The following is a 25,821-nucleotide window of genomic DNA, read 5'->3' as shown; positions in this document are numbered from 1 at the left end:
TATAGTTATGGTTTCCTCTCGAGGGCCGTTATGAATTTGGGGAACCCATAAGAATGTTTAAATCCCTTCAAATATTACATATAGAGCACACATGAAATTAATGAATAACTCGTTTTCAAATCTGAAGTCAAGAATAATGACTTTTATTGTGGTTGACATCCAAAAATATGAAATTTTGGCTCAGATTTTAGCAATCATCATGGAATTTAACAAGTTTGATTTGCTTTCGCGGGCCGAAAAAAATGATGTGGCGGGCCGGATTTGGCCCGCGGGCCTTGACTTTGACACCTGTGGTCTAAACTATGTGGTGTGGCTAGTCTGTTTCACTTTCTTGGAGTCTCACTTTTGTCCTTGTTTACTTCTTAAAGGAAGACGCGATTGCGAGAGGATGGCTAGAAGCTGTCTGGGAGCCATTCCGTAAGAGAGGAAGAAAGGAAGGCAAATTAGCGGTCAAGATATGAAAATGACGACGGCATTGTGGGTAATTAACAGGTAGAGTAGCTGTGGAGAACTGGGAATATAATGATGTGTGAAGGGGTTGGGGGTAGGGGGTAATGTGGCAGACTAATAAAAGGAAAACCTGCGCGTGTGTACGTGCACTATTATTCGATATCCGACACGGTATATCGAGGATGCGGTATAAGACGAGGTAAGCGAAAAGGGGGTGAGGAGGTGAAGGAAGGGTAAAAAAACTACAACGCACATGTCAGGTCACGAGCAGATTAGCGAGCAGCGACGATACAATAAAACAACATGACCTTGACGGGGTCATTCGGCTCTGACAATATTTGCCAGGACATTGTTTCCAATCAATAACTCATTAACAAAGTACAAAGGGGAAGTTGCCGTGGGTTTGTGAGATTCTTTATTAGAAAAGAAGGGCCAGAAAGGTCATCGCCGTGACATCTCGGTGAGCCTTCGAGCCGCCGCTTGGGTTGTCGGGTGAAATTACCGCCAGTCATTAATTGACATCAGGCAAAGGAGAGAGGGCAGGCGGACATGGCGCTGTTTGTTCCGGGATGACCCTGAGATGTGTGTGTTTGTGTGTGTGTGCGTCTGTGTGTATGTATGTGTGTGTGTTTGTATGACTAGTCTTGTGAGGACCACTAACATTTTATGCCATACGTAGTGAGGATATTTTTGCCAAGTGAGGTCCTTTTGGTCGGTCCTCACAAGTTTTTCATTCTTCTAGAGGGGTCTATAAATGCATCTTTTCAAGTTTCAGAGAGGTCCTCACAAATTCACCCAAAATGATTTTTTGGGTGTGTATTTTCATTTCACTTGGATACACACACTTTTTACTCACTGTGTGTGTTTGTGTGTCCGTGGTTAATGAGAGGAAAAAGTTCATACCACAAAAAGTAAAACAATATTTCAACCAAATTCACTACAGGGGTGAGGACTTTGAATGTACTCATTCAGAAACCTCACTCCTGCTGTTATTTCAGTTTCAAGTCCACTTTTTATTTCTTTGTTTTTAAAGAAGTTGAAGTGGGAAATGGGGTGACATTTAGCCTTCAAATGTAACACTAGTTCTTCTCTAGACTTATCAGCAACGGTGGTCCTCACTCCTTATCTGGAGTTATCCGGACCTCACAAAACCATTGAAACAGGAATGTGTGCGTGTGTGTGTGCGTGTGTGTGTGTGTGTGTGTGTGTGTGTGTGTGTGTGTGTGTGTGTGTGTGTGTGTGTGTGTGTGTGTGTGTATTTTCTTTCCAGGTCAGCCGGTATCCACAACAGGAGTATAAGCATAGAAACAGAGAGCTCAGTGGGGGGGGGTGGGCAGGGAGGCCAGGATGGATTTGTTTGATGGTTGACCTAACTAGAAGATTGGGAGCAGGGAAGTGAGACCAGCTACACTGTTTCTGCCTTGAGCGAACACATGCACGCGCAAGCACAGGTACAAACGCAAATACTTAAGCCTTATTTCCACCAGGCGGTATAATTTGTCTTCACTCAGTCAAGTATCCATTTTTCACAATCCCAACGGCAAACGTTCTGGAAAGGTACCGCCACAGACGAAGGGAAAACCGCAATGGCTTTGTTTTACCTGTTTGAAAGTGGGTCGGGACTTGGCGATTGGTGGGAAAAGCGGGTCCCATGGTGAGCCTCGACTCTGATCAAGTACGGCCTTATTAAAATGTAGCATCTTAATTCTTGGGGGAGATGACGCGGAATCTACTGTTGTCCCTGGGGGAGGAGTTGTGGGGAGCGGATGGATCGCAAATTTTTTCCACAGTCGGGAAAGATTTACTGAAAATGCCCTAAACATACGACAGTTCCTCACCTGAATTAGTTCTGCGCGGCAACTTCCCAAATTGGCCACGTTTCCATCGCGGCGGGGTTCATTGATGTTTGCCAGCTCAAACAAGGCTATGACGTGGTAAAAACATGATCATGGATTGGATTGGATATGCCTTAATACAGTTCATTTCTAAGCACCTTTATAAATTGCTTATCTATGCATTTGTTTACATACAGCAAAGTGATCGATAAATGATCGATAATATTATATCATATTTCTATGCACGCAATAACATTACATGCAAACAGTTCATTATCTATAGCACCTTATATCGAAATTGCTTATCCCTGAATATCATTTATTTGTTTATATATTTGTTTATCTAATTGTGTGTTTATTTAATTTATTTATTTATTTATTTATTTATTCTGTCATTTATTCATTAATGTATGTATTTATTTGATTTGTCTATTGTTTATTTATTCACGAATTAAACCCTTACACTGGAGTGGACACATTTTTATAATTTATTCACGAATTAATTCACTATTTATTTATGTGTTTATTTACTTATTGAGGCATTCATTCATTCATCCATCCATCCATCCATCCTTTTTTCCTCTTTTTCTTTTCCTTCCTACCTTCCTTCCCTCCTTCCTTCATTCATTCATTCATTCATTCATTTATTTTTTTATCAGCTGTTGTTAAAGTGCTATATTAATCCATCCATCCTTTTTTCCTCTTTTTCTTTTCCTTCCTACCTTCCTTCCCCGTCCTTCCTTCCTTCCTTCCTTCCTTCCTTTTTTTCCTTTTTTTCCTCTTTTTCTTTTCCTTCCTTCCTTCCTTCCTTCCTTCCTTCCTTCCTTCCTTCCTTCCTTCATTCATTAGCTGTTGTTAAAGCGCTATATAAATCAATACCTCATGTATTGTATTATAAATTGCAAAAAATTGAATTGCTAAAAAAATCAATATCAATTTCAAAAATCTACAAATGGTGTTTAAATAAAGATGAAGCGGTATTTTTTCCCCGTATTTTCAATCCCCTTTGCTCTTTTTCAACCCCTTCTACTTTTTCCAGAACCCGTTGGCCTAATCCCAGCCTACCAGCCTCGGGTGAACTCTTTGGAAGCTTCTTAAGGCCATGAATGTGCCTTTTGTTCCTGCCATTCCTCCGCTTGGCTGACAGAAAATAGCTAACTGGATTACTGCTAAAATTCAGAGTAAAGTGAACTCCCAAACTTCTATATGGCACGTTGCGAAGAATGCACCCCCCCCCACCCCAACTCATCGGCATCCCACTTTCTATATCCTCCCATCCCTCTTTACTCCAGCAAAAACCCCCTCGTCCTCCTCCTCCCGCCTCCTCTAAACATGGACTGCGAGTGTGTGATCTGACTCAGGAGGAGCGAAGAGGGATTAGATAAGGTTGAGGAGTCGCAAACTATGGGCCTAAAGGCGAAAGAGTAAGAATCTTAAAAGCGCTAAAGAACTTATTAATGGGTGTAAGGAAGCATATGAATCAGTCGGATTTATTATTAGTGCGAGAGGCTCATTGAAGGTATTAAAAAAAAAGGGGGAATCCATTTTTTTGCCATTTTCTGATCATACTTTTATACATCCCACGCAAAAAAGGGAACCATTTTTAATTTTTTAGTCCCTATGCTGAAATCTACCCAGCGACGAGAAGATGCATTTATATCTGAGTGAATGCGGTGTTGAATGGCTGTGTGCAGGTGGTCTTGGACCTCAGCGGGAGTTAAGAGCGCGAGGTGCGGAGAACAAAAAAAGGTTTGTGTGCGTGTGAATGCACGTGCCTCGAGTGGGTTCTGTTAAAAAAAAAAGATGAAAACAGGCCGGCTAAAGAGGTTTGATTTGATCCACCACCCACCCTGACTAGCGGAGGTAAAAGAAGAGGCTGTGGGTACACGCAGACACACACATTAAAACTATTTTCCCTCTTTCAATCTTTTCTCTGCCCGTGTGTGTGTTTGTATGACTAGTCTTGTGAGGACTACGAACATTTTACACCATACGTAGTGAGGAGGACATTTTTGACAAGTGAGAAACTTTTGGCCGGTCCACACAGATTTTCATTCTAAAGGCTTCTAGAGGGTCAACATATGCATCTGTTAACGTTTCAGAGAGGTCCTCACAAGTTCACCCAAAATGATTTTTCTGTGTGTATTTTCATTTCACTTGGATACACACACTTTTTACTCACTGTGTGTGTGAGTGTGTGTGTGTGTGTGTGTGTGTGTGTGTGTGTGTGTGTGTGTGGTTAATGAGAGGAAAAAGTTCATACAACAAAAAGTAAAACGATATTTTAAGCAAATTCACTATAGGGGTGAGGACTTTGAATGTACCCATTCAGAAACCTCACTCATGCTGTTATTTCAGTTTCAAGTCCACTTTTTATGACTTAGTTTATAAAGAAGTTGAAGTGGGAAACCGGGTGACATTTAGTGTTCAAATGTAACACTAATTCTTCTCTAAACGTCTTAGCAACGGTATCTGGAGTTATCCGGACCTCACAAAACCAGTGAAACAGGAATGTGCGTGCGAGTGTGTGTGCGTGCGTGTGTGTGTGTTTATACGCCTTGACAGCTGACTGAGGCAGAGCAGTGGCGAGCAAAGTGGTGCAGGGGGCGAGGCGAGTTTGGAAGAGGCAAGGTCAAACAAACTCGCATCTTGCTGACTTTGGGGTCAAAGATCAAAATTCAAGGGTCGCCTACCTGGTCGGTGCGAGATCTAACTCACCGTGTTTAGGGACGAGTACGTTTGGCCAAAAATGTTTAAACTCTTGTTGGTCTTTTTAACTTATTCGCTGCCATTCTCAAATTTATTCGGGAATTGAAAAGCGTGACGTCGAGCGTCATTCCCGAATTTGTTCGGATTTTGTTTTTCTTGCGGGGGTGTCGATAAAGCCCTGGTCGGACCTCTGGCAATGTTTTTTTCCCTTCCACGAGGCGCCAGCATTTGCCTTTTATCCATGTTAGCACTTTGTTACAGCTTCAGCTGTTGTTTCTTCGTCTCTTCACTTATTTTTATTTATCTAGCTATCAAGCTATCTATCTACCTAGCTCACTATCTGACTATCTAGCTAGCTACCTAGCTATCTATCTATTCACTATCTATTTTCTATCGAGCTATCTATCTGGCTATCTATTAGATATCTGGCTAGCTACCTACCTAGCTATCAATCTATTTGCTATCTATTTGCTATCTTGCTGGCTAGCTGACTATTTGGCTATCTATTAGATATCTAGCTAGCTATCACCGGCTGCGGTCCGTCATCCACTTGAAAATTAAGATTTTCTAAATGCTGGGTGTTAGTGTTGCGGCAAAATAAGAGCCAACAGGGAGAAGTTTTCCATATTGTGATTTTTCAAACACCCAAAACCAAAATAATCCTGATATCGCATCTCTTCAACAATGTCGTTTTACAGCTTGAGTTCAGTCAAAAGCAACATGGCTTCATCAATATTTTGGTTTCTTTCCTGTCAACGTTTTTACCAACTTGTCCAAGCCAATCCCTTCAAACATACAGCGACACCAAAGGTGCAAAAATCCTGTTTTACACCTGTAGACTCGAGCAGCAAAGGCAATCTGCTGGAGTAAGGGAACTTTATTTTGCGTTATTTGGCGACTTACGAGAAGACACACATACAATCGGTCATAGTGAAAAGCCACCTGCTTTTTGGAGTTGATCAAATTTTAGACCTTAATAGGTGGTCTTTAATTGCCTTTGGTGTGAAAATGTATAATATCAACATACATCACACATGACAGGAAAAAGCGCTCTTCCATTGTAGGATTTCATACAAAAGATTTGGGCACAGCTGAAAAGTTTATTTATTTATTTATTTATTCATTTGTTTATTTATTTATTCTTTATTCATTCGATATCATATTGTCCCGGTTATATTCTATTTCTATTTGCCTATATTCGATTGTATTTATCTACTCCCTTGAATATTTAACGAGACTTTGTGTATATCATTTTGTATTCATTTGTTTATATATGCTTTTGTTGATATATATGCTTATTTGTGTGATTATTGATTGATATATTGATTGCCTTATTTATTCATGTAATTATTTGCTTATATATATATATATATATATATATATATATATATATATATATATATATACATATATCGTTATATCGAACATTATATCGATAACCCCATTACGATACATTTCGATGCACGCACGGAAAAAACATCCTATATATATAGCCACGATATTTTTCGGACTCCCTAAAACGATAAACGCGATACCTATAACAATTTAATCGCGGCCAAAAAAAAATCCTAATTTTTAGCGATTTCACATTATTTCACTCCAATCTAGCCTTAATTATCGCACACAATGAAAATACATGTATTAAAATGCTAACTTCTTTTGTTGGACCACAAGGTGCACCGTATGCACATCTGTTTTGGCGCGTGTTTGGATGCACGTCACTGTCACACGATAAGAATTTTGCAGCTCCTTTGCAATGCGTGCGTGTATTGGTGAGATAATAATCCCGGTGGTCAACAAACACTGACCAGCCTGCTGTTATCATGAAGAGGATGAGAGCGAGAGGGAAAGAGGGAGGACACAAAAAAAAAAAAAGGGCGAGAGGGAGGTAGCCATGTGGTTAACACTTGGTCAGTGAGAGGCGACTGGAGCCCGGCCAAGCTCTTCACACACAGGCTGACCACACAAGAGCCTCTCTTTTTCCTTCTCATCCTCTTTTCCTCCCGAGTTACTTCACATTTCCTCCCTTGCCTTCTCTGATGGACACCTCCCACTTCCCCGCTGTCCCTTCCGGAGTTCCTCTCTGGCGATTTTCCCCACTTTCCTTGCATGACCCCAAACCATCCACTATCATGTCAGTGTGGGATGCATATCGGACCCCCGTCATCATGCTAACTATAAGCCTTCCTCGGGCTCATATGGGAGGAGAAAAAAAAAAAGACATACCCTTATGGGGATCCGCTGTGTCTCCGTCTCCTTCTGCGGGTTGCGATATTTTTCGTAAAATTCTCTCCTGTTTTTGCCGTCCTTGTCATCTTTTCGCTCCTTCTTTTCAGCCGGTTCGCCCAAGGGTTCGGTCGGAGGTGGGGGAGTGGAGGACTTGGATGATTTCTCCACTTGCAGGTAGTTTTCATTTGGGTTGAGTACAATCACGCTGTAGCCCTCCTAAAAAAATAAATACATAAAAAAGAGAGGATAATATTTAGGTTAAATGCACAGCTTTAAGAGAACTGATATTGTTTTTTTTTTCCACTTTGTCAGTTTTGGTTCGAAGTTTATTTATCTATGTATCAATTTATCAATCATCTATTTATATATGTATCTATTTAGCTATTTCGCTATTTATTTAGCCCTTATTTAGCTATTTATTTAGCTATTTAGCTATTTACATTTCTATTTATTTCTCTATATATTTCGCTATTTATGTGTTCATGTATTTATTTATCTATTCATGTAACAATTCATTAATTATTTATTTAGTTATGTATTCACGTGTTATTAATTTATGAATTTATTCATTTGTCTATCTTTTTATGCATCTATTTATTTATTGATCTATTTATGTATTTATTTAGATTTATTTATTTCACTAGCTATCAATTTGTCTGTTTATGCATCTATTTATTTATTTTTTGTTTGTTTTTTGTCTCAGTTTGTCACATGATGATGTGCGGTACATAAACGTAACTAATCGGCATTAGCTCTGAAAGTTAAAACTGAGTGGTCATGACAAATGTACTTAAAATTGATACAATAAAAATGCTAATAAAAAAAATGGCAAATAATTGCATCACTATTATTAAAGTACTCAGTTAAGAGTGACAAACAATATATAATGGAAGAAATGGAAACATGAAAATGAATTATTTTTGAAGGGGATAAAAAAAAAAAAAAAAAAATCACACGATTGAATATTGCAGAAAATGTTTTTTTTTTTTTTTCAAAATAATGTGGTCACCAGAAATGTAAAGGTTGTTTTTTATGATCGAAAAAAAAGCCCCCAATAATCCCGAAGACAGCATCAAAAATTTCTCTCAAACACAAACGTTCACAAGCAAACTTCAATTCTTACCAAAATATAAATAAACTTCAAACCAAAGCAAGAAACAGCACCTCTGACAAGTAAAACTGCACAATCACAATTCCACAAATGACATTTTCAGTCAGTGGGCGGCACTTAGTGACTCCAAAGGCCACATCATATCAAACTCAATCGATCCCGGCATCACTCAGTAGCCCGAGACTTTGCGCTGCCCCAAACACACACTCATGGATTTTTTAAAGTAGACGCGAAAACGCGGAAATGAGAAATTAAGTAAGAGGCAAAAACTGGGCTTTTTTTTCCGATGTGACTTCTTCAACTTTGCTAACATTTTTAATTAATGTGTTTATTGTTCCGAGCACTCTGAGATTATAGCAGGAAATAGATCTCATTTCACATTGGACGTACGTACACACACAACTGCTATTGTTGAATACACATACTACCCTATCAGAGTCAACTGAACAACACACATAAACACACACATTCATATTTCAATGGATTTGTGAGGTCCGGATAACTCCAGATAAAGGAGTGAGGACCACCCTTGCTGATAAGTTTAGAGAAGAACTAGTGTTACATTTGAACGCTAAATGTCACCCCATTTCCCACTTCAACTTCTTTAAAAGCAAATCAATAAAAAGTGGACTTGAAACTGAAATAACAGCAAGAGTGAGTTTCTGAACGGGTACATTCAAAGTCCTCACCCCTATTGTGAATTTGGTGAAAATATCGTTTTACTTTTTGTGGAATGAACTTTTTCGTCTCATTAACCACGCACACACATACATAAACACACAGTGAGTAAAAAGTGTGTGTATCCAAGTGAAATGAAAATACACACCAAAAAAAAATCATTTTGGGTGAATTTATGAGGAACTTTCTGAAACTTTAACAGATTCATATACAGACCCTCTAGAAGCCTTTAGAATGAAAAACTTGTGAGGACCGTCCAAAATGTCCTCACTTATGACAAATGTCCTCACGAGATGGTATAAAATGTTAGTGGTCCTCACAAAACTAGTCATACAGTCACACACACACTTTAGTTTAGACACTAGCAGCACATTCCGAGAAATATGGGAGACATAAAAATACCTCTCAGAGGATATGAGAGGAAATTAGGAGCGGTGGCATCCTCACTGCCTTCTCAAGGCATCACACACATCTTCCCTCCCTTAATAAGTGTTAATGCAGTGTGTGTGTCCCTTCTGTGCCCGGCGCCGTCAAACCTGCCACACACCCTTTTTTCCCTTAGCACCTGCCGTCTGGTTGACAGAGGCAGAATGACAAATTCCCATTTATGCCGATTATGAAATTAGACGGGATTCTCACTCCTTTTTCAAATCTCATGTTATCTTTTTTTTGACCGGACTTATGACTCGATTTTCGTGGAGACGTGATCGGGCTTTTTGCATCAGATTTGAATTTGGCTGTGATTTAAAATGTTCATTTTAAGCTTTCGGGAATGATTGAGGAAATACTGGACGGGATAATGATTAAAATTAGTTCTATGTAAGAAATAAGTAGAATGATTTTCCTGCAAGTATATTTTCATCAACGTTCCTTTTTGACTCAAGTGAGGCTATGGTGATCATAGAGCAGGATGTATTAGAGGGGGATTACGTCTGGGCGGGCGACATTGCCGAGATATTTCCACACAGACGGCATTGAAAGACAACCGAGCAGGCTTTGGCGACAGATGGATGGCCAGATGAAACACGGGGGACCCGGTTTGTGCATGGGGATGTAAAGACGGATGGAGATGACTGAAGTGCAGCTGAACTGGATTGGCAGCAGCTCGGTGGCACTGCCCACTGGTGGCAGTATGAGCATATAGCCAATGTCCACTTCAAGACTCAGACTAGATGTAAAAAAAAAAGTAATAATAATAAATTAGGCATGACAATTTGGTCTGATTTTTGCATGGACATGTATGGTCTTAACTGAAAACCCTTTTTTGGGGGGGGGAGTGGGCGAATTATAGGAAATGATTAACTCATTTACTGCCAGGCATGTCCAAAAAATTTGTTCACTCCAGTGCCAGGGTTTTTGTAATTTTCACTTGAATTCCAGGACCCACAGAATATTGAGTTTTAGTTCTACATCCACAATCAAAACATCATTAGATCAGAACATCATTAGATCTTCTTTCATCAGAAAAAAAAGAGTTACATCCTAAATTATATGAGTCTGGAGTTATCTGACCTTGAAATGAGGATGGCCGTCCAAAATATAATGCAATACATACATATTAGTTTATATAGAGCTTTAACAACAGCTTCAGATATAAGAAAGCGCTAACATGGGAAAAAAGGGAAATGCTGATCAGACACTTGTACAATAATAATTGACTTGATTTGGAGATTAGATTACGATAGATTAGATGAGCTGTTATTTGTCTCACAGTGTAGAAATGTACATTTTACAGCAGCAAAAACAAAATACAGGAGCTGCTGTAAAGGCAGCCACTCTTGCGGCGCCATCTTGAAGACAAAAACAAAATAACAAATAATGTGACACAACACAAAAGACACAGACAGTCATTCAATCTTTCGCACTTTCTGCACTCTCTTTGTTGTATGTAGCAGTTCTAGATGAAAGAGGAGAGAATCAAAGCCTCCTTTTCACCAGTGGATCAGGGACGTCATGGTGGAAATTATGCACGTCATGCTAAATGTTAAAGGCAAACACCCCACGTAAATCCGCTTCAATCCCAAGCCGCGACAGTTCCACATACGAATCGGAAATCAGGGCAGAATCGTATAAATGAGAGAACCTCAAGTGTCGGTGTCCACCATCACATCTTTCTGTTTCCGTTTTTTTGCTAATCCTGGTTTTCCCAGGGCAAAAGTCAATGGTCCGGCCACGGAGCTGCACGTTGTTAACTTGCTAACCCCGAGTGGCCTACGAACAGGATGAGCCTTCAGTCCCCTCAACCTCTCTCGTCACTCATCAATAACCCTTCCCGCCCTTCAGCATTCTGATGCTAACCTCGAGTGGGCCGACGAACTTGTCGCTTCCGCCTAATGCTAACACTCATCCACCGGCCTCTAGCCTTTGCTTTGGATGAACCACCGCACCTAAGTGCGCTAATACTCACCCGCTCAGTTGTGCAACCACCCAGAAGGACATCGCTGTAAAGGAAGCCCGCGTTGTTGGCGCCTGAAGGGCTGGCGCCGCCATGTTGGCTTTTCTGTGTTTAAGATCATGATTCAAAGACATTGTGATGTTTACGTTGATGTCTGCTAGCTTGTCTCACAAGTAAAAGTGAGGCTAAAATTTACGATGATGGCAAATTTAACTTGAAGCTGGAAATAAAAACGTACACCCCCCCACTTCGCAAGGCACATATTCCACACGATCCCTCCCACAAGGCGGACAGTTCAATCCGTGTTTGGTGTCAGTTAAATCCTCTGAAACTGTTCTAAAGTGAGGTCAGACAGCTCTTTGTGTTCGGTGCTAACTGTTAAGTCTTACCCACCTTGAACACAAAGTGTGTCTAAATCTGAGCTTTGTGTTGTGACGTGCTGTCAACGTCTGAATGTCTGAATCGCAAACAAATGCGTGCCGCAAACCTCGGGTCACCCGGATTCTTATACCACTAAATCTCCCTCACACGCATTTTTAAACGTTTAAGTTCGCCTTGCCTTTGTGCTAAACACACATGGGTACCGTCCTAAAGAAAACACACACAGAGTCCTCTGGGCGTTGGGTCAGTCGTGTCCTTTCTGCGGCAATGTGCAGGCTGATCCTCTTCCCATGCCCTATGGGTGCCCCGATGCCACCGCCACACTGAGTCCCTGCCCCGAGGCCAGCGGTCAAGAGGGTTACCCCGACCCCGCTATGGGAGGGAACCCCGACCTCCATCACCCTGCACTGGACGCTCCTTAGCGCTCCTTTGTCGGCTTGTCTCGCATCAGATAGCAAAACAAAAGCTGCCGCTGCTACGGAAACCAGCTTATATCATCACCGGGGAGAGACCTTTCTATTCCCATCATCATGACATCTTATCTCATTGGAAGTCTTTAAAATGAGCCCAAAAAGTGGGAAATGTTTCTAAAATATTATTTATATTTAATGTAATAATATTAGAATTATATACACTATAATTTTTTATAAATATTTTTTAGGTATTTTCTTATATATATTTTTTAGGTATTTTCTTATATATATGAAAAATTAACTACATAAAATGTATGTGCATAATTCTAATATTATATTAAAATAAAGAAATACAAATATATTGTCAATTAAGTATATTTACATATATTATATATCTTATTTTATATATTTATATAATATATGGTTATATTGTTATATTGTAGCATTTTATATATATATATATTTTTTTTTTTCAAAAGAATATAAAATACATAATAAAATCAATTAAATACCAAATATGCATGTATAATTATAATATTATTAAAATAAAATAATGAGAAAAAATATATATATATATATTTATAAATATAATATATATATTTATATTACAGCAAAATGTCCCCATTGTGGGACGAATAAAGGTTTTCTGATATATATATATATATATATATATATATATATATATATATATATATATATATATATATATATATATATATATATATATATATATATATATATATATATATATATATATATATATAAATACATGGTGCTTGGGATTATAAATAATATGAGGCTATTTTAACGACAATATGGAGACCCTTACAGGCTCCCTTTATGGTTCAATTGGATGCTTTTCACCCACTACAACCATGATGGCCACACATCATTATTTTCTCCTCTAGTTGAATTATTAGCTGCATACAAGTGTGTATGTGTGTGTTCAACACAAAAGGTGAATAAAACAAAAAGATGGCCCACCACCCTTCTTTTAAGACAGCAGCACCTCGTTTTATGGATGGCGCTGAAAACGAAATGAAATGCGTCTAATATGCGGGAGTGGCGAGCGAGGCGGCCGGAGCGAGAGGGTGTTTCATCTACGCTAGCGGAGCTTAGCGTAGCTTTGATGTGAGGGCTCTCATGCAGTGAGCCGAGGTCTTTGGGCGAAGGGGGGAAAAAGGGCAGCACTTGACAGGTACAAAGCATGGCTGATAGGTGTCACGGATGAGGACAGCGGATGATGCGGTCGTGTGAATTTTGAGGTACCCAGAATGGTCATGGTACAGAATGGGAGGCTTCAAATACATCCCGACGTATTTGTCCATTTAAATTGCCCTCGAGGTTGCATTCTCTATTCTACTTTTGTCAAAAGAGGGTGTTTGGATCACGGAAAAAGGGGCGCTCCTTTTTCTCGAACAGCTTTCACTTCCCTGATTCCCCAATCAGCAAGTCCTGATTCGCTGCTGGGACTTGACTGACAATGGGGAAAGGGGTCACTCGGCGTCACATACCCAATAGGAGAAGGCAGAGGGGAGGGAACGAGACCTCAACCAGACACGACTGACAGAAAGACAATTTAGGGTGTGGGTGAGTCCACTGTCTGGTTTGTCAAATACTAAAATGGCCGAAATTTAAATAGGCAGGACAGTTAAATAGTACCAGAACCAATAAGTACTTGATCAGCTTTTACTCTGTAACAGGGCCACCCTGCTTTGTATGACCTTGACTGGCCACCCATTTTCTTCTATCCAGTCAACTCCCCTCTTCTTTTTTTTAGTTGACATACCACACAGATCGCACAGTGCTGTCCCATTTAGTCACGCCTCCCCCCCTTTTTTTTCATGACAACACAGCACCCCACTAACCCGAGACCGTTCTATGTTTCTCAAAGAACGCAGGGGCACCAAAGTACTTCACTGTAGTGCAGGGGTGATGAGAAGATGTGTGGATCTTAGAGGGTGATGTGAGAGGATATAAGATGGGACTGTCATCAACCTGTCAGAAAAAAAATCCATCATCCTCTTGATAAATATGAATGCCCAGAGGGGGGATGTCAAAGAGCACCTAAACTCAACTCAGTATTGTTATCTCATAGTTTTACACAAAAAGGAAAGAAAAATAAAATGCTGACAAAGGAAAGCACAAGGAGCTGATATGACAATAACAATACATCATCAGCAAGAAAAATAAAATCAATATGCTTTCATAATTATACACGATATAAGGGACATGTGTATTGTCAATTCGTGTAGAATGCAGAAAAAGCTCACATTTCAAGTGTTTTTTTTCTGATTTATTTTCACTTCTTGATAGTACTTGAGATTACTATGAGTTGCTTAAGTGTTTTAATTAACACTGTTTTTATGTTAATATAAAAAATGTGTTCAATTGTTTATGACAACCCTTAAAGGACAACCGACACCATTTTTTTGTTTCCTAACTGACATCAGAAAAACGTTTTATAGCAACTAAAATACCCAAAACACGCAGGCTGATATTTTTAGTCAAATGCAAAACACCAATAAAAATGACTCAAAGTGACCAAAAACGACTTCAAAATGAAACCGGAAATGGCCAGTTTCAGAAGGTCCCGCCCCCGTGTTCATGACGTCATGCCAACACGTCTTGCCTTGCTCGAGAATCAAAACAATGGCTTCAGATTCTGAGAAGATGCTTTCTTGTTACTCATCCAGTTATAAATATGATTCAAATAGTTCTGAAAAGGAAAGCATACATGTTTGCAATCGATTAAAGAAGTTATTCAGTGTCATTTTGAGGCATCTGGACGGAAATGTAGCGTCCCAGAAAATGCACAAGATGGGGCCTAAATTCCGTTGGAAATGGGCTGATTTGTCTGCTGGGAAATTGCGTCAGCTAGTATCAAATAGTAGTCTTGGAGCAACACACAACGATTCACCATCGCGTTATTTTGTGTTTTCTGTCTAATTTCACCATCAACACAGATCAACACAAAGTTTTCAGACCACACAAAGTACCGCAAAATGCATTGTATGCCGCTTTCTCGGTCAGGAGGCGTTCCAAATGTGACGTCACGTAGGGGATCGTCATCAACTCAAAAAAAAAAAAAAGACTTCGTGAATAGTCAGTGCGAGTCTTAAAATGTACAATTTAGCTATATGTGGTGGACTCTTTGTAAAATCGCCCAGTAGAAGTCCTTTGAAGTGATTTTACAAATTATGGACACATCTTGTCCGGAGGGGTCGGTTGTCCTTTAAAATGCTACTAAAAACACACTCTATTCTGCCCAACTACCGATGACCAATCACGGCTTGCCTGTTTTCTGAGTTTGGTCATGTGACATTTGAAAGCTGAGCCGTGATTGGACGGGAACAGACGGTACTGTAATGTCATTGTCAGTTCATTAGCAAGTGACAAAATGGCCGCTCCCATGAGCTGTCATAAGACAAGTGGATTTTGTTGCTTTATTCCTATTTAAAATATATTATAATGTTACAATATTAATCAGAATGCCATGTTTAGACTCGAATGGATGTAAAAAGAAAATGTTTGACCTTTAAAATCTTCCGTTAACAGACCTTTTAGGATACAAATCATATTATTGTATCCGTATTGTGTGACTATGATTTGGGCATATAAACATACACACACACACGCGCACACACACACACACACACACACACACACACACACACACACACACACACACACACACACACACACACACACACACACACACACACACACACACACACACACACACACACACACACACACACACACACACACACACACACACACACACACACACACACACACACACACACACGCACACGCAACGCAGTACTCCATCATTTGGAGTGCATTTCACGAGACAACTACAATATATTCCACCAAATGAGTAAAAAGTTTAAGAAGAAGCCATTCTTGACACGTGCTGATAGCTCAAGTGTATGTGAAACCGGACTTGTACAAGCACAACCATGAAAATAAGATGCTCATCATCCATTTTCCACACAACTTATCCTTTTTAGAGCTTTTCATCCTCTGTCCTCTAATTTTGCATCGCCTACATTTGGCTCCGATTTAATGATCTTTCAATTCAAGTTCAAAGGATACAGTCATTGTTTTGCGCTCACATGAAACTTACTAAGAATGGGCGGTAATGATGAACTTTCCCTTGATCTTAATGAGCGCAAATAGTTTAGGTTAGAATTAGACGCTAACCGTCGAAATAGCTGTGCGGCTAATAAGACGCAGGGTTTTTAACCTTGGCACAGATGTCTGCGCTCATTTAGAAATTGTTTATATGTGGAGCTGAATATTTATAAACGAGTTCAAAGTGGAACAGTGGGGTGGAGGAAGTGAAGAGAATAGCACAGCTTCTTATCCCCGATGCATCAGCTTCTTTTCATGCATGCATTTACATTTCTGTCTTTCAGTTTTTCTGTCTCGTTCCACCCGACCTTTCTATTTTCAGAACCTTTATGAAAGGAAACTGAACTTGAAAATGACACGCTCAAAAAAAAAAAAACAATATTCGAGTATCTCGCTCGTGACGAGCGCCTGGGCCAGTTTGGGTATTTATTTTAATAATAAATAATAATAATAATAATAATAATGATGATGAATTTTATTTATAAGCGCCTTTCAAAACTCTCAAGGTCACTTTACAGTCACAGGATAAGTTTTTCTGTGGGTGAGCAGCTGCAGCCACACGCGGCAGCTTTCACTCAACCCGGAAGTAATTCAAATAGATAGAAAGTTAGCTAGCTAATAGATAGCTATTAAATAGCTATTAGAATCAGAATCAGAAAACCTTTATTCGTCCCACAATGGGCAAATTTGCAGTCCGCAGCAGCAATTTGAAAGGGGATGGGGTAGTGGGTGGGGGTGAAAGGATAGAAAACAGATTTTCTAAGCATAGTAAAATAAAAATGTCAACTGTATCCAGTGAATGTGCGAAATCGTTTCATAAAAAAAAACTGTACATAGTGCAAGTATCAAGATAGCTATTAGTTGGCTAATAGATAGCCAGCTAGATAGCTATCCAGCCAGCTAGACAGCTAATAGATAGCTATTAGATAGCCACTAGATAGCTAGCCAAATAGCGAGCTAGATAGCTAATAGATAGCTAGCTAGATAGATAGCCAGCCAGCCAGCTAGACAGCGAATAGATAGCAAATATAGTGTATAGTGCCTCTTTGCAATTTTTTGATGATGATACTAGTACAGCGTGTTCTACCGGAAAAAAAATCCTTGTGTATTCTACATACTTGGCAATAAAGATGATTCTGATTCTGATAGATAGCTCTGTAGCTAGCTAGATACCTTTAAGTGTGAGTTCATAACCAAAACGTGAGTACAACTCGTTCTACTTTTGTATATTTAGTAAGTTGTGACTCATGTTCGTGTGACTCATGTTCGTGTGCTCGTTAGCCACACTAGCCCTCTAGCATTAGGTGACCGAAGTTTGCAATGTTTGGTCGAATAAGACAAAAGTGTAATTTGTGGTTTAATGTCGAGATGTGTTCATAGACAATGACTAATTATTTCCCGTTCCAAAGACGACCGTGTGCCTTTTGTTTTCGCGACTGCGAGTACACGACACACCCGCATATTGTACGTTGACATGGACAAAGTTATGGTGCTTGCTTCATCTGCTCTCAGCGCCATGCATTGGGGAGGTCCAGGCTAGGGGGTGGCAGGGAAGGGGTGGCTGTGAGGCTTGTGGGGGTGGATGTAGCATTAATCACCGTCCAGGTGGAAATTGTCAGAGGTATTGATTGTGCAAGTAAATGTTACCAGAGTCATTTGTCAACTTTTTTTTTCTTCTTGTCTTTCTTTAGCCAAGATACAACAGTGAATGTAAACTCACAAGCCTGAAATTTAGAGGTTGAGTTTAACCAAGTAAAACAGTCGCCATTTTCAACTGAACGAATCGTTAGCCTATAAGTCAACGTTTGGATGTTTTTTGGAAATCAAGCAAAACAAGTGTTCAGTTGCGTGGATTCAACCTTGGCAGATTATGTATGACCTAGAGAACTGAGAATCTACCCCGAAAAATATTTTTTTCATTATTATTACTAACTCATTTTGCATTGTTAACTCATTCACTGCCAGACGTGCAAAAACGTGTTCACTCCAGTGCCAGGGTTTTTGTCATTTTCAGTCAAATTCCAGGACCCACAGCATATTGACTTTTAGGACTACATAAACATTCAATACACTGGAAGAAACATTACTGTCTTCTTTCATCAGAAAAAAAGAGTTAATAATAATAATATTGCAAATTTCCCCATTGCGGGACGAATAAAGGTTTTCTGATTTTCTGATACTGATAATAATACATTTCATTTTAAGCGCCTTTCAAAGCTGTCAATGACACTTCACACTCACAGACAAGCATAGATACAATAATAAATAAAATACTATCACAAATAGAATACAATAAATAAAATACCGCTATGAATAGAAACAAGAGAAAGAGCTACACAGAAAATGAAATTTTTAATAGGTGGGTTTTGAGGTGGGAAGAGAATTCATGTTACAAATGTTAGGAAGTGAGTTCCGGAGTTTGGGGGCAGATCGGCTGAAAGCCCTGTCCCCCATCGTGCTGAGACGGTCAGGAGGGGCATACAGAGGTGGAGGGAGGAAGAGGATCTGAGGGAACGAGAGGGAATAGAAATTTGAAGAAGGTCAGAAAGGTAAGGGGGGGGGGGGGCATGGTTATGGATAGCTTGAAATGTATAAAGAAGAATTTTAAAGTTGATTCAAATTCCCAAGTTATATGGGTCTGGAGTTATCTGAGCTTGTAATGTGGGCAGCTGTCCAAAATACAATGTAATACTACAAATATGTTGATTGATATAGCACTTTACCAACAGCAGAAGCGGGTACAAAGCACTAACATGGGAAAAAAGGGAAATGTCGCCCCCTCGTGGAAGGGAAAAATATTGCCAGTGGTCTGACCAGCGCTTTATCCGCACCCAAACAAGAAACAACAAAACCTGAACAAATTCAGGAATGGCGCTCTACGTCATGCTTTTCAATTCCTGAATAAATTCGGAAATGGCAGTGACTGAGTTAAGTAGTCTTCAGCTGGGTTTATTCCTTTTTGCTTCGTTTTTCTTTTTTTTTTTTGAGCATCTTTGCCTTTCCATTCTTCTACCTACTATCCTTGATTTATACATTAACTAGTTAGGCGGGAGGGCAGGGACACACCTATCACTCCGTGATCTATAACTCTCTGTGCCCTCATTAAAAATACATGTGTATGCTTAGGGGAGACAATATAGAATTTATAAATCAAAATGCTAACGGCGTCAGAAATAAGCCTGCTGCCTTTATTTCCCCACAGCTTTCCAGCTTTGTGCTCTTGTCGTTTTCCCGCATCTTATATTGTGGCAATCACCCAGGTTTGATACTCTTTGAAATCTTCTGGAAATATGTGTTAACTTTTGATTCCTAAAAAAATGGATGTTATAATATGTTTGAGAAAGAGCGCGGTTGTCGAAAGCCTTCATCTGTTTTATGCTTTGGGTTGGCTAACATCGCTTGAAAGGCGCCGCTTTTCGACATCTGTTTGCGGGATGTTTCGAATGGGTAATGGATGAAACTTAAAGTACAACTGACGTCTCCGGACAAGTTGTGTCCATAATTTGTAAAATGGCTTCAAATGACTTCTACTGAACGTATTTTACAAAGATTCCACCGCATATAGCTATATTTTACATTTTAAGACTCGCGCTGAATATTCCGGAAGTCTTGTTTTTGAGTTGGTGACGAGTCCTCACGTTACGTCACTGAAGGAACGCCCCTGACTGAAAAAAGGACACATTGTAGCAGTCCTTCCATCATGTCAATGCATTTTGCTGTACTTGTTTGGTCCGAAAACATCGTGTTGCACCAAAAAGAGGCAGAAGAGGGCGACAAAGCTCCGTGAACGAGAGAAAGAGTGGAAATCATTTTTACTGGTTTGGCTAATATTTTGGTGGCGGTGTTTTTAAGAATTTCCCTCCAAATATTTTAACTCATTCACTGCCATTCATGAATGTATAAAGGTATTGAAAATATGACGTTGAGCGCCATTCCCGAATTTATTCGGGTTTTGGTTTTTCTTGCGGGGAGTGCCGCTAAAGCGCTAGCCAAACTTCTGGAAATTGTTTTTCCCTTCCATTTCCCTTTTTTTCCATGTTAGTGCAATGACAAAAACCCTGGCACTGGAGTGGACGCTTGTTTGCACATCGTCTGGCAGTGAATGAGTTAAATGTGGACCGATTAAACTTATCTGAGGGAATGTTAAACTCAACACAGTTGTCAAACTAAATAATAATAATACATTTTATTTTAAGTGCCTTTCAAAGCTCTCAGGGACACTTTACAGTCGCAGACAAGCATAGGTACTATAATAACTAAAATACAATCACACAAATATTGTATTTATCTGGTGATGCACTGTAAAATGATGCCAAATGAAAACGTGTGGAGGAGAAAAATCCCATTTACTGTTATAAAGCGTTACGGGCAGAATTTATGATTTTTTTGTAACTAGAGAACAATTACAGTAGCAATAGCGATCGGATCGGGCGGCCCGGTAGTCAAGTGGTTAGCACACCGGCTTGCAGAGGTCGCCGGTTCGCGTCCGGTCCGACCTCCCTGTGTGGAGTTTGCATGTTCTACTCGGGCCGTCGTGGGTTTTCTCCGGGTCCTCCTTTTTCCTCCCACATTCCAAAAACATTCATGACAGCCAGATTGAAGACTACAAATTGTCCCTAGGTGTGAAAGTGATTGTTGTTTGTCTTTGTGTGCCCTGCTATTGGCCGGCAACCAATTCAGGGTGTCCCCTGCCTCATACCCGAAGACAGCTGAGATAGGCTCCAGCACCCCCCGCGACCCTAATGAGAGATAAGCGGTACGGAAAAAGGATGGATGGATCGATAGCGATCGGATCTGTGGTCGATTGATGGGTCCCTTACAGTAGTATGTACTCAAGCTAACTTGCACATGACCAACTGCCATCGTGCATGAATTATTTTACAAACATTTCAGTGTGCAGTTGTTGTTTACTCAGTAATTCTTCATTTCAAAATGGTTGGCCAGGATGACGACGTGGTGGCCCAAAAAAATGTATAAGCAAGCCAGTAATCTGAACACTGTATTAGCCGGCATATAAGGCGCACCCCCAATGAATGGTGTACTTTCAAAGTTTTTACATGTATGAGGTGCACCGGACTATGAGGTGTACCTTCAATGAATGAAAAAAACATTCCAAATATAATAAAAAAATGTATACAATTATCCAAATGTAAACCACATTATAAGGTGTTGTAGTAAAAGCAGGGGTTACGCAAGACTTCTTCAACAGGGGGAAAAGGAGTCCGTGGCTGCTGACAGTAATTGCGAAACCTGTTGTGGCTCAACATGACTTGACATATAAGGCGCACCTGCGTATAAGGCGCAGGGTCATCTTTTGAAGAAAATGAAGACTTTTGGGTGCACCTTACACACCGGAAAACATGGTACCTTTGATGAATCATGACCCGGCATTGTCGTGTCCACCGTTTTAATCTGAGTGAACATCACAGGAATACTTTGACCTCCACGGGTCAAAGGTCGGAGAAGAATCCCTTCACCCTTGCCATGTTATTGTAACCTAAGAAAGAGGAAACTGCTGGTCCTTCTGACAACCGCGACCGTCGGCTGCTATGTGTGAGGTATGTCGGGGTTGACGATTTCTATGCCGAGCTTTGAGTACTGTAAATGCGGATTTCACACATACACACAGAATCCAAGAGAGGAAGAGTGACCTCTGTGTAAGTGGAAGTGCACCACAGGTCCTCGAGGTTGCCACAACCAATCACAAGCTGTGTTTGAAGTGTGAAGGGTAAACATCGAGGCTGCTCTTTCCTGTCATTTACTCTTGCTTATTTTCACAGGATGCAACCTTAGCAAAAGAGGTAGTACAGAATATCCAAGTGTGTGCGTATGTGTGTTCAAGCACATTTTCAAAAGTGTCATTGCCACATGCCCCGGGTTTACGCTTCACAGCACACACATGGAGCTACGCATGTACGCTGGAATCCATTTCCTCATACGGCCAAATGGACAAATTCGTGCGATGATAAGTAAAAAAAAAAAAAAAAAGGTTGGACCAGTAGACATTTTCCTATTAACCCAACTCAGGCTTCAAAAACAGTTGAAAGCAATTAACAATGAACAGCAGCTGTAAAACACATCGTCACTTTCTTTTTCACACAGGGTCCCTTCAACCCCGCCATTACCACACTCTTCTGTAAAAGGTTCTTTCAAATCGAACCCCTACAAACCCCTCTATAAAGACCACCTGTTGTCTATTATTTTTACATACGGCTTTTTCCCATAAATCATAACCGAAGGTAATTAATCAAGCTGTCAAAATAAGGCCCCGGAGGTCACCTGGAAGGGTCGGAGGTGGTCGAGGGCCCAACGGAGGTCAGGGTCACACCGCATTCCTCATTATCAAGTTGGGATAGGAGCAAAGCGAAGCGAAAGCAGATGAGGGGTGTATGGGGGGCAAAAAGAGACACACATACACACACAGAAGGAGAACTGGACAAAGGAAACGTGAAAGAGGCTGTCAAGACGACGGCAAATGAATAAACGGGGGAGGGGGGGGCAATCAATTCTGAGTAAAGGAGGGAGACGTCACTGTAAACAGGTGAAAAAAATGGAACTAAAGCAATCTACAAGATGTTTCGCCTGTATGAACAAGAAATTGGCAGCAGGTTGGTGAAAAGAAAGCAGTAGGATGGTTTGGAGAGACAATAATAATAATAATAATAATAATAATAATAATAATAATAATAATAATACACTTCATTTATAAGCGCCTTTCAAAACTCTCAAGGTCACTTTACAGTCACAGGATAAGTTTTTCAGTGGGTGAGCAGCGTCAGCCGCACGTGCTAGCTTCCACTCAACTCAGAAGTCACTCAAATAGATAGAAAGCTAGCTAGCTAGATAGATAATCGATAGCTAATAATAATAATAATAAATTTTATTTATGAGCCCCTTTCGCCTTTCAAAACTCTCAAGGTCACTTTACAGTGACAGGATACATTTCTCAGTGGGTGAGCAGCGGCAGCCGCACGCGCTAGCATTCACTCAACCCAGAAGTCACTCAAATAGATAGAAAGCCTGCTAACTAGCTAATAGATAGCTGTTAATAATAATAATACATTTCCTTTATAAGCGCCTTTCACCTTTCAAAACTCGCAAGGTCAACAAGATATGTTAGACAGCTAGATAGCTAGCTAGCTAATTATATACAGTAGCTAATAGATAGCTAGCCAGATTGCTATCAGCTGTAGAAGTGTAATTCTTATCTTGTTCTTCTGTCCCGCTGTGTGGATGTGTGTTCGTGCGTGCATGTGTGTGAGTGCATGTGATGAGGTAGACTGATAACTTTCTCTCCTGTGTGGGGAAATCTGTGTCTCAGTGGGTAGACAACCGGATCAGAGACACCCGGGCCACGGGTCTCGAGTGGCATGTCACGGACTCCGCAGTGACACAGTCTGCTGATTAGATCACGCCGATTGGGTCAAAACATAAAAATGGAAGTGAAAAATCATTCCTTCAGGTCGATGGAGGGAATCAATCGCAACATAGGAAAGCAGTACCTTGACATATACAGATGCTCCCCACCTTACGAACGAGATACGTTCTGAGCGGTCGTTCGTAAGGTGAATTTGGTCGTAAGTTGCTTCGGTGTTATATTTTGTATGGAATGTATGTTTAAGTCAAACCAATCGCAAGATAGGCGAGCAGTACCTTGAGATACACAGACGCTCCCCACCTTACGAATGAGTTACATTCTGAGTGGTCGTTCGTAAGGTGAATTTGGTCGTAAGTTGCTTCGGGGCTATTTTTTGTATGGGATGGGGAAGTATAAAACACTAACGCTCTCACAGTCGGAAAATAAATTCACACCTACTATATTCTACATATATTCTTTAGTCAGCCGTTAGTGAAGCTGTTGGCACGTAATTACTAAATTACGTGCCAGCAGCCATTACTTTTTGTTATGCATAGCCATCCTCCTGCAACGTCAACTGGGAAGAGGGATTTCAAAATCTAACTTAAATCATCTCTTTCCAAACATTTTTCGACATACAGTACCCGCAAAAATGTTCGTAAGTACTGTATTTTGTAACTCGAATGTTCGTAAGTTGGGGAGCGGGTATTTTGCATGTCAATATTCAGTTCGATTCAGCAGATAGTTGAAACCGATTATCGTCATTTATTGCCATCTTGCTTTATTTTGTGATATGAAGTGTTATTTAGAACAGGTTGTGCCAATTTATTCAGATTTTTTTAAAAGGAAACGAGCAGCAGAGTTGACAGACAAATGAGGCGATACGAGAAAAAAGGATGGTGTGAAGGAGGAGAAAAAAAAGAGAACAATTTAAAAAGTGCAAATGTGCTAAACTGCTTACACTTACCTTCATATGCCCCCCCCCCCCTATCTCCACCCCACCCTCCACTTCCTGCCTGGAATTCTCAGGCGTGGCTGGCTCTATCAAAAACATCACTCTTGAACGCGGCGCCGACCATTGCGCAAAATTAGCTGTCACCCTCTTCTCAAAATCTTTGTTAATCTTGTTTCCAGTGTTTGCGGATTTATCAGCACATGCATCAATGTCAGCGGCTTGGTTACCGAGACACACTACTTGGGAGGAGATATAATTAAAAACGTTCCATGTCTGTGTGTAATGTGTGTGTGTGTGTATGTAAGGGGGGAGGTAGGACGGTGAAGTCTTCTTCTCGTCTCTTGTGATACAAAGAGTCTGGGGTGACGTTCTTCCCGTCACCTCAACCTTCTCGTGGACTTTCCTTTCGTCAAAAATTTATCTCGAAACCCAAAAGATAAATACCGTATTTTTCAGTGTATAAGGCGCACCCAACAGCCTTGATTTTCTTCAAAAGATGACACAGCCCCTTATTGACAGGTGTGCCTTATATGTGAAGTCATATTGAGCCACAGCATCTATACTGTCAACAACCACCGACTCTATTTCCGGGTTGAGAAGAAGTCATACGTAACACCAGCCTCTACTGTAGCGCCTTATTTTTGGAAAACCTTTAGATATTTCTATATTTGGAAAACGTTTTTCATTCATTTAAGGTGCGCCTTATACTCCGGTGCACCTTATATATGGAAAACGTTTGAAAATACACCATTCATTGGGGGTGCATCCTGATACACGGGGAAATACGGTAAATCCAAGTTATAAGTCAGATATATCGAGAGTCCGGTTATGTCGATATTTTTTCCGACTCCCGAGAATATCGATATAACGAGACTTTACTGTATACACACACACACACACACACACACACACACACACACACACACACACACACACACACACACACACACACACACACACGCGCACGCACACGCACACACACACACACACACACACACACACACACTGTATGGTCAGGTTGACCCAGTTCTGTAATTTGCTAATTCATAATTATCAAACCAATCAATTAAAAATGGCAATGCAATTGTTAACGGTTCCACAAACATGGAAAACGCAAACGCTGTTGAAAATATTACATATGCACGGGAATTTAGATTGCAAATATGAT

The 25,821-nt window shown here is 40.3% G+C and overlaps 1 protein-coding gene across 4 annotated transcripts in view; it reads right to left on the bottom strand.

Annotated features, from left to right (window-relative positions):
- arb2a (ARB2 cotranscriptional regulator A) overlaps nt 1-25,821 on the bottom strand; it is a 174,067-nt gene that overhangs the window by 99,130 nt on the left and 49,116 nt on the right. For all 4 annotated transcript variants that reach the window (XM_088993711.1, XM_088993715.1, XM_088993712.1 and 1 more), the window contains exon 7: nt 7,221-7,439. In XM_088993711.1, coding sequence (XP_088849837.1) covers nt 7,221-7,439 — 219 coding nt within the window. The remainder of the gene's footprint in view (nt 1-7,220; nt 7,440-25,821) is intronic.

This window comes from Hippocampus bargibanti, linkage group LG04, assembly GCF_051943395.1.
Source record: "Hippocampus bargibanti isolate YZ-2025 linkage group LG04, ASM5194339v1, whole genome shotgun sequence".
Taxonomy (NCBI): Eukaryota; Metazoa; Chordata; class Actinopteri; order Syngnathiformes; family Syngnathidae; genus Hippocampus; species Hippocampus bargibanti.
Note: the sequence above shows the minus strand (reverse complement) of the source record. Positions and strands in the feature narration are given on the sequence as shown.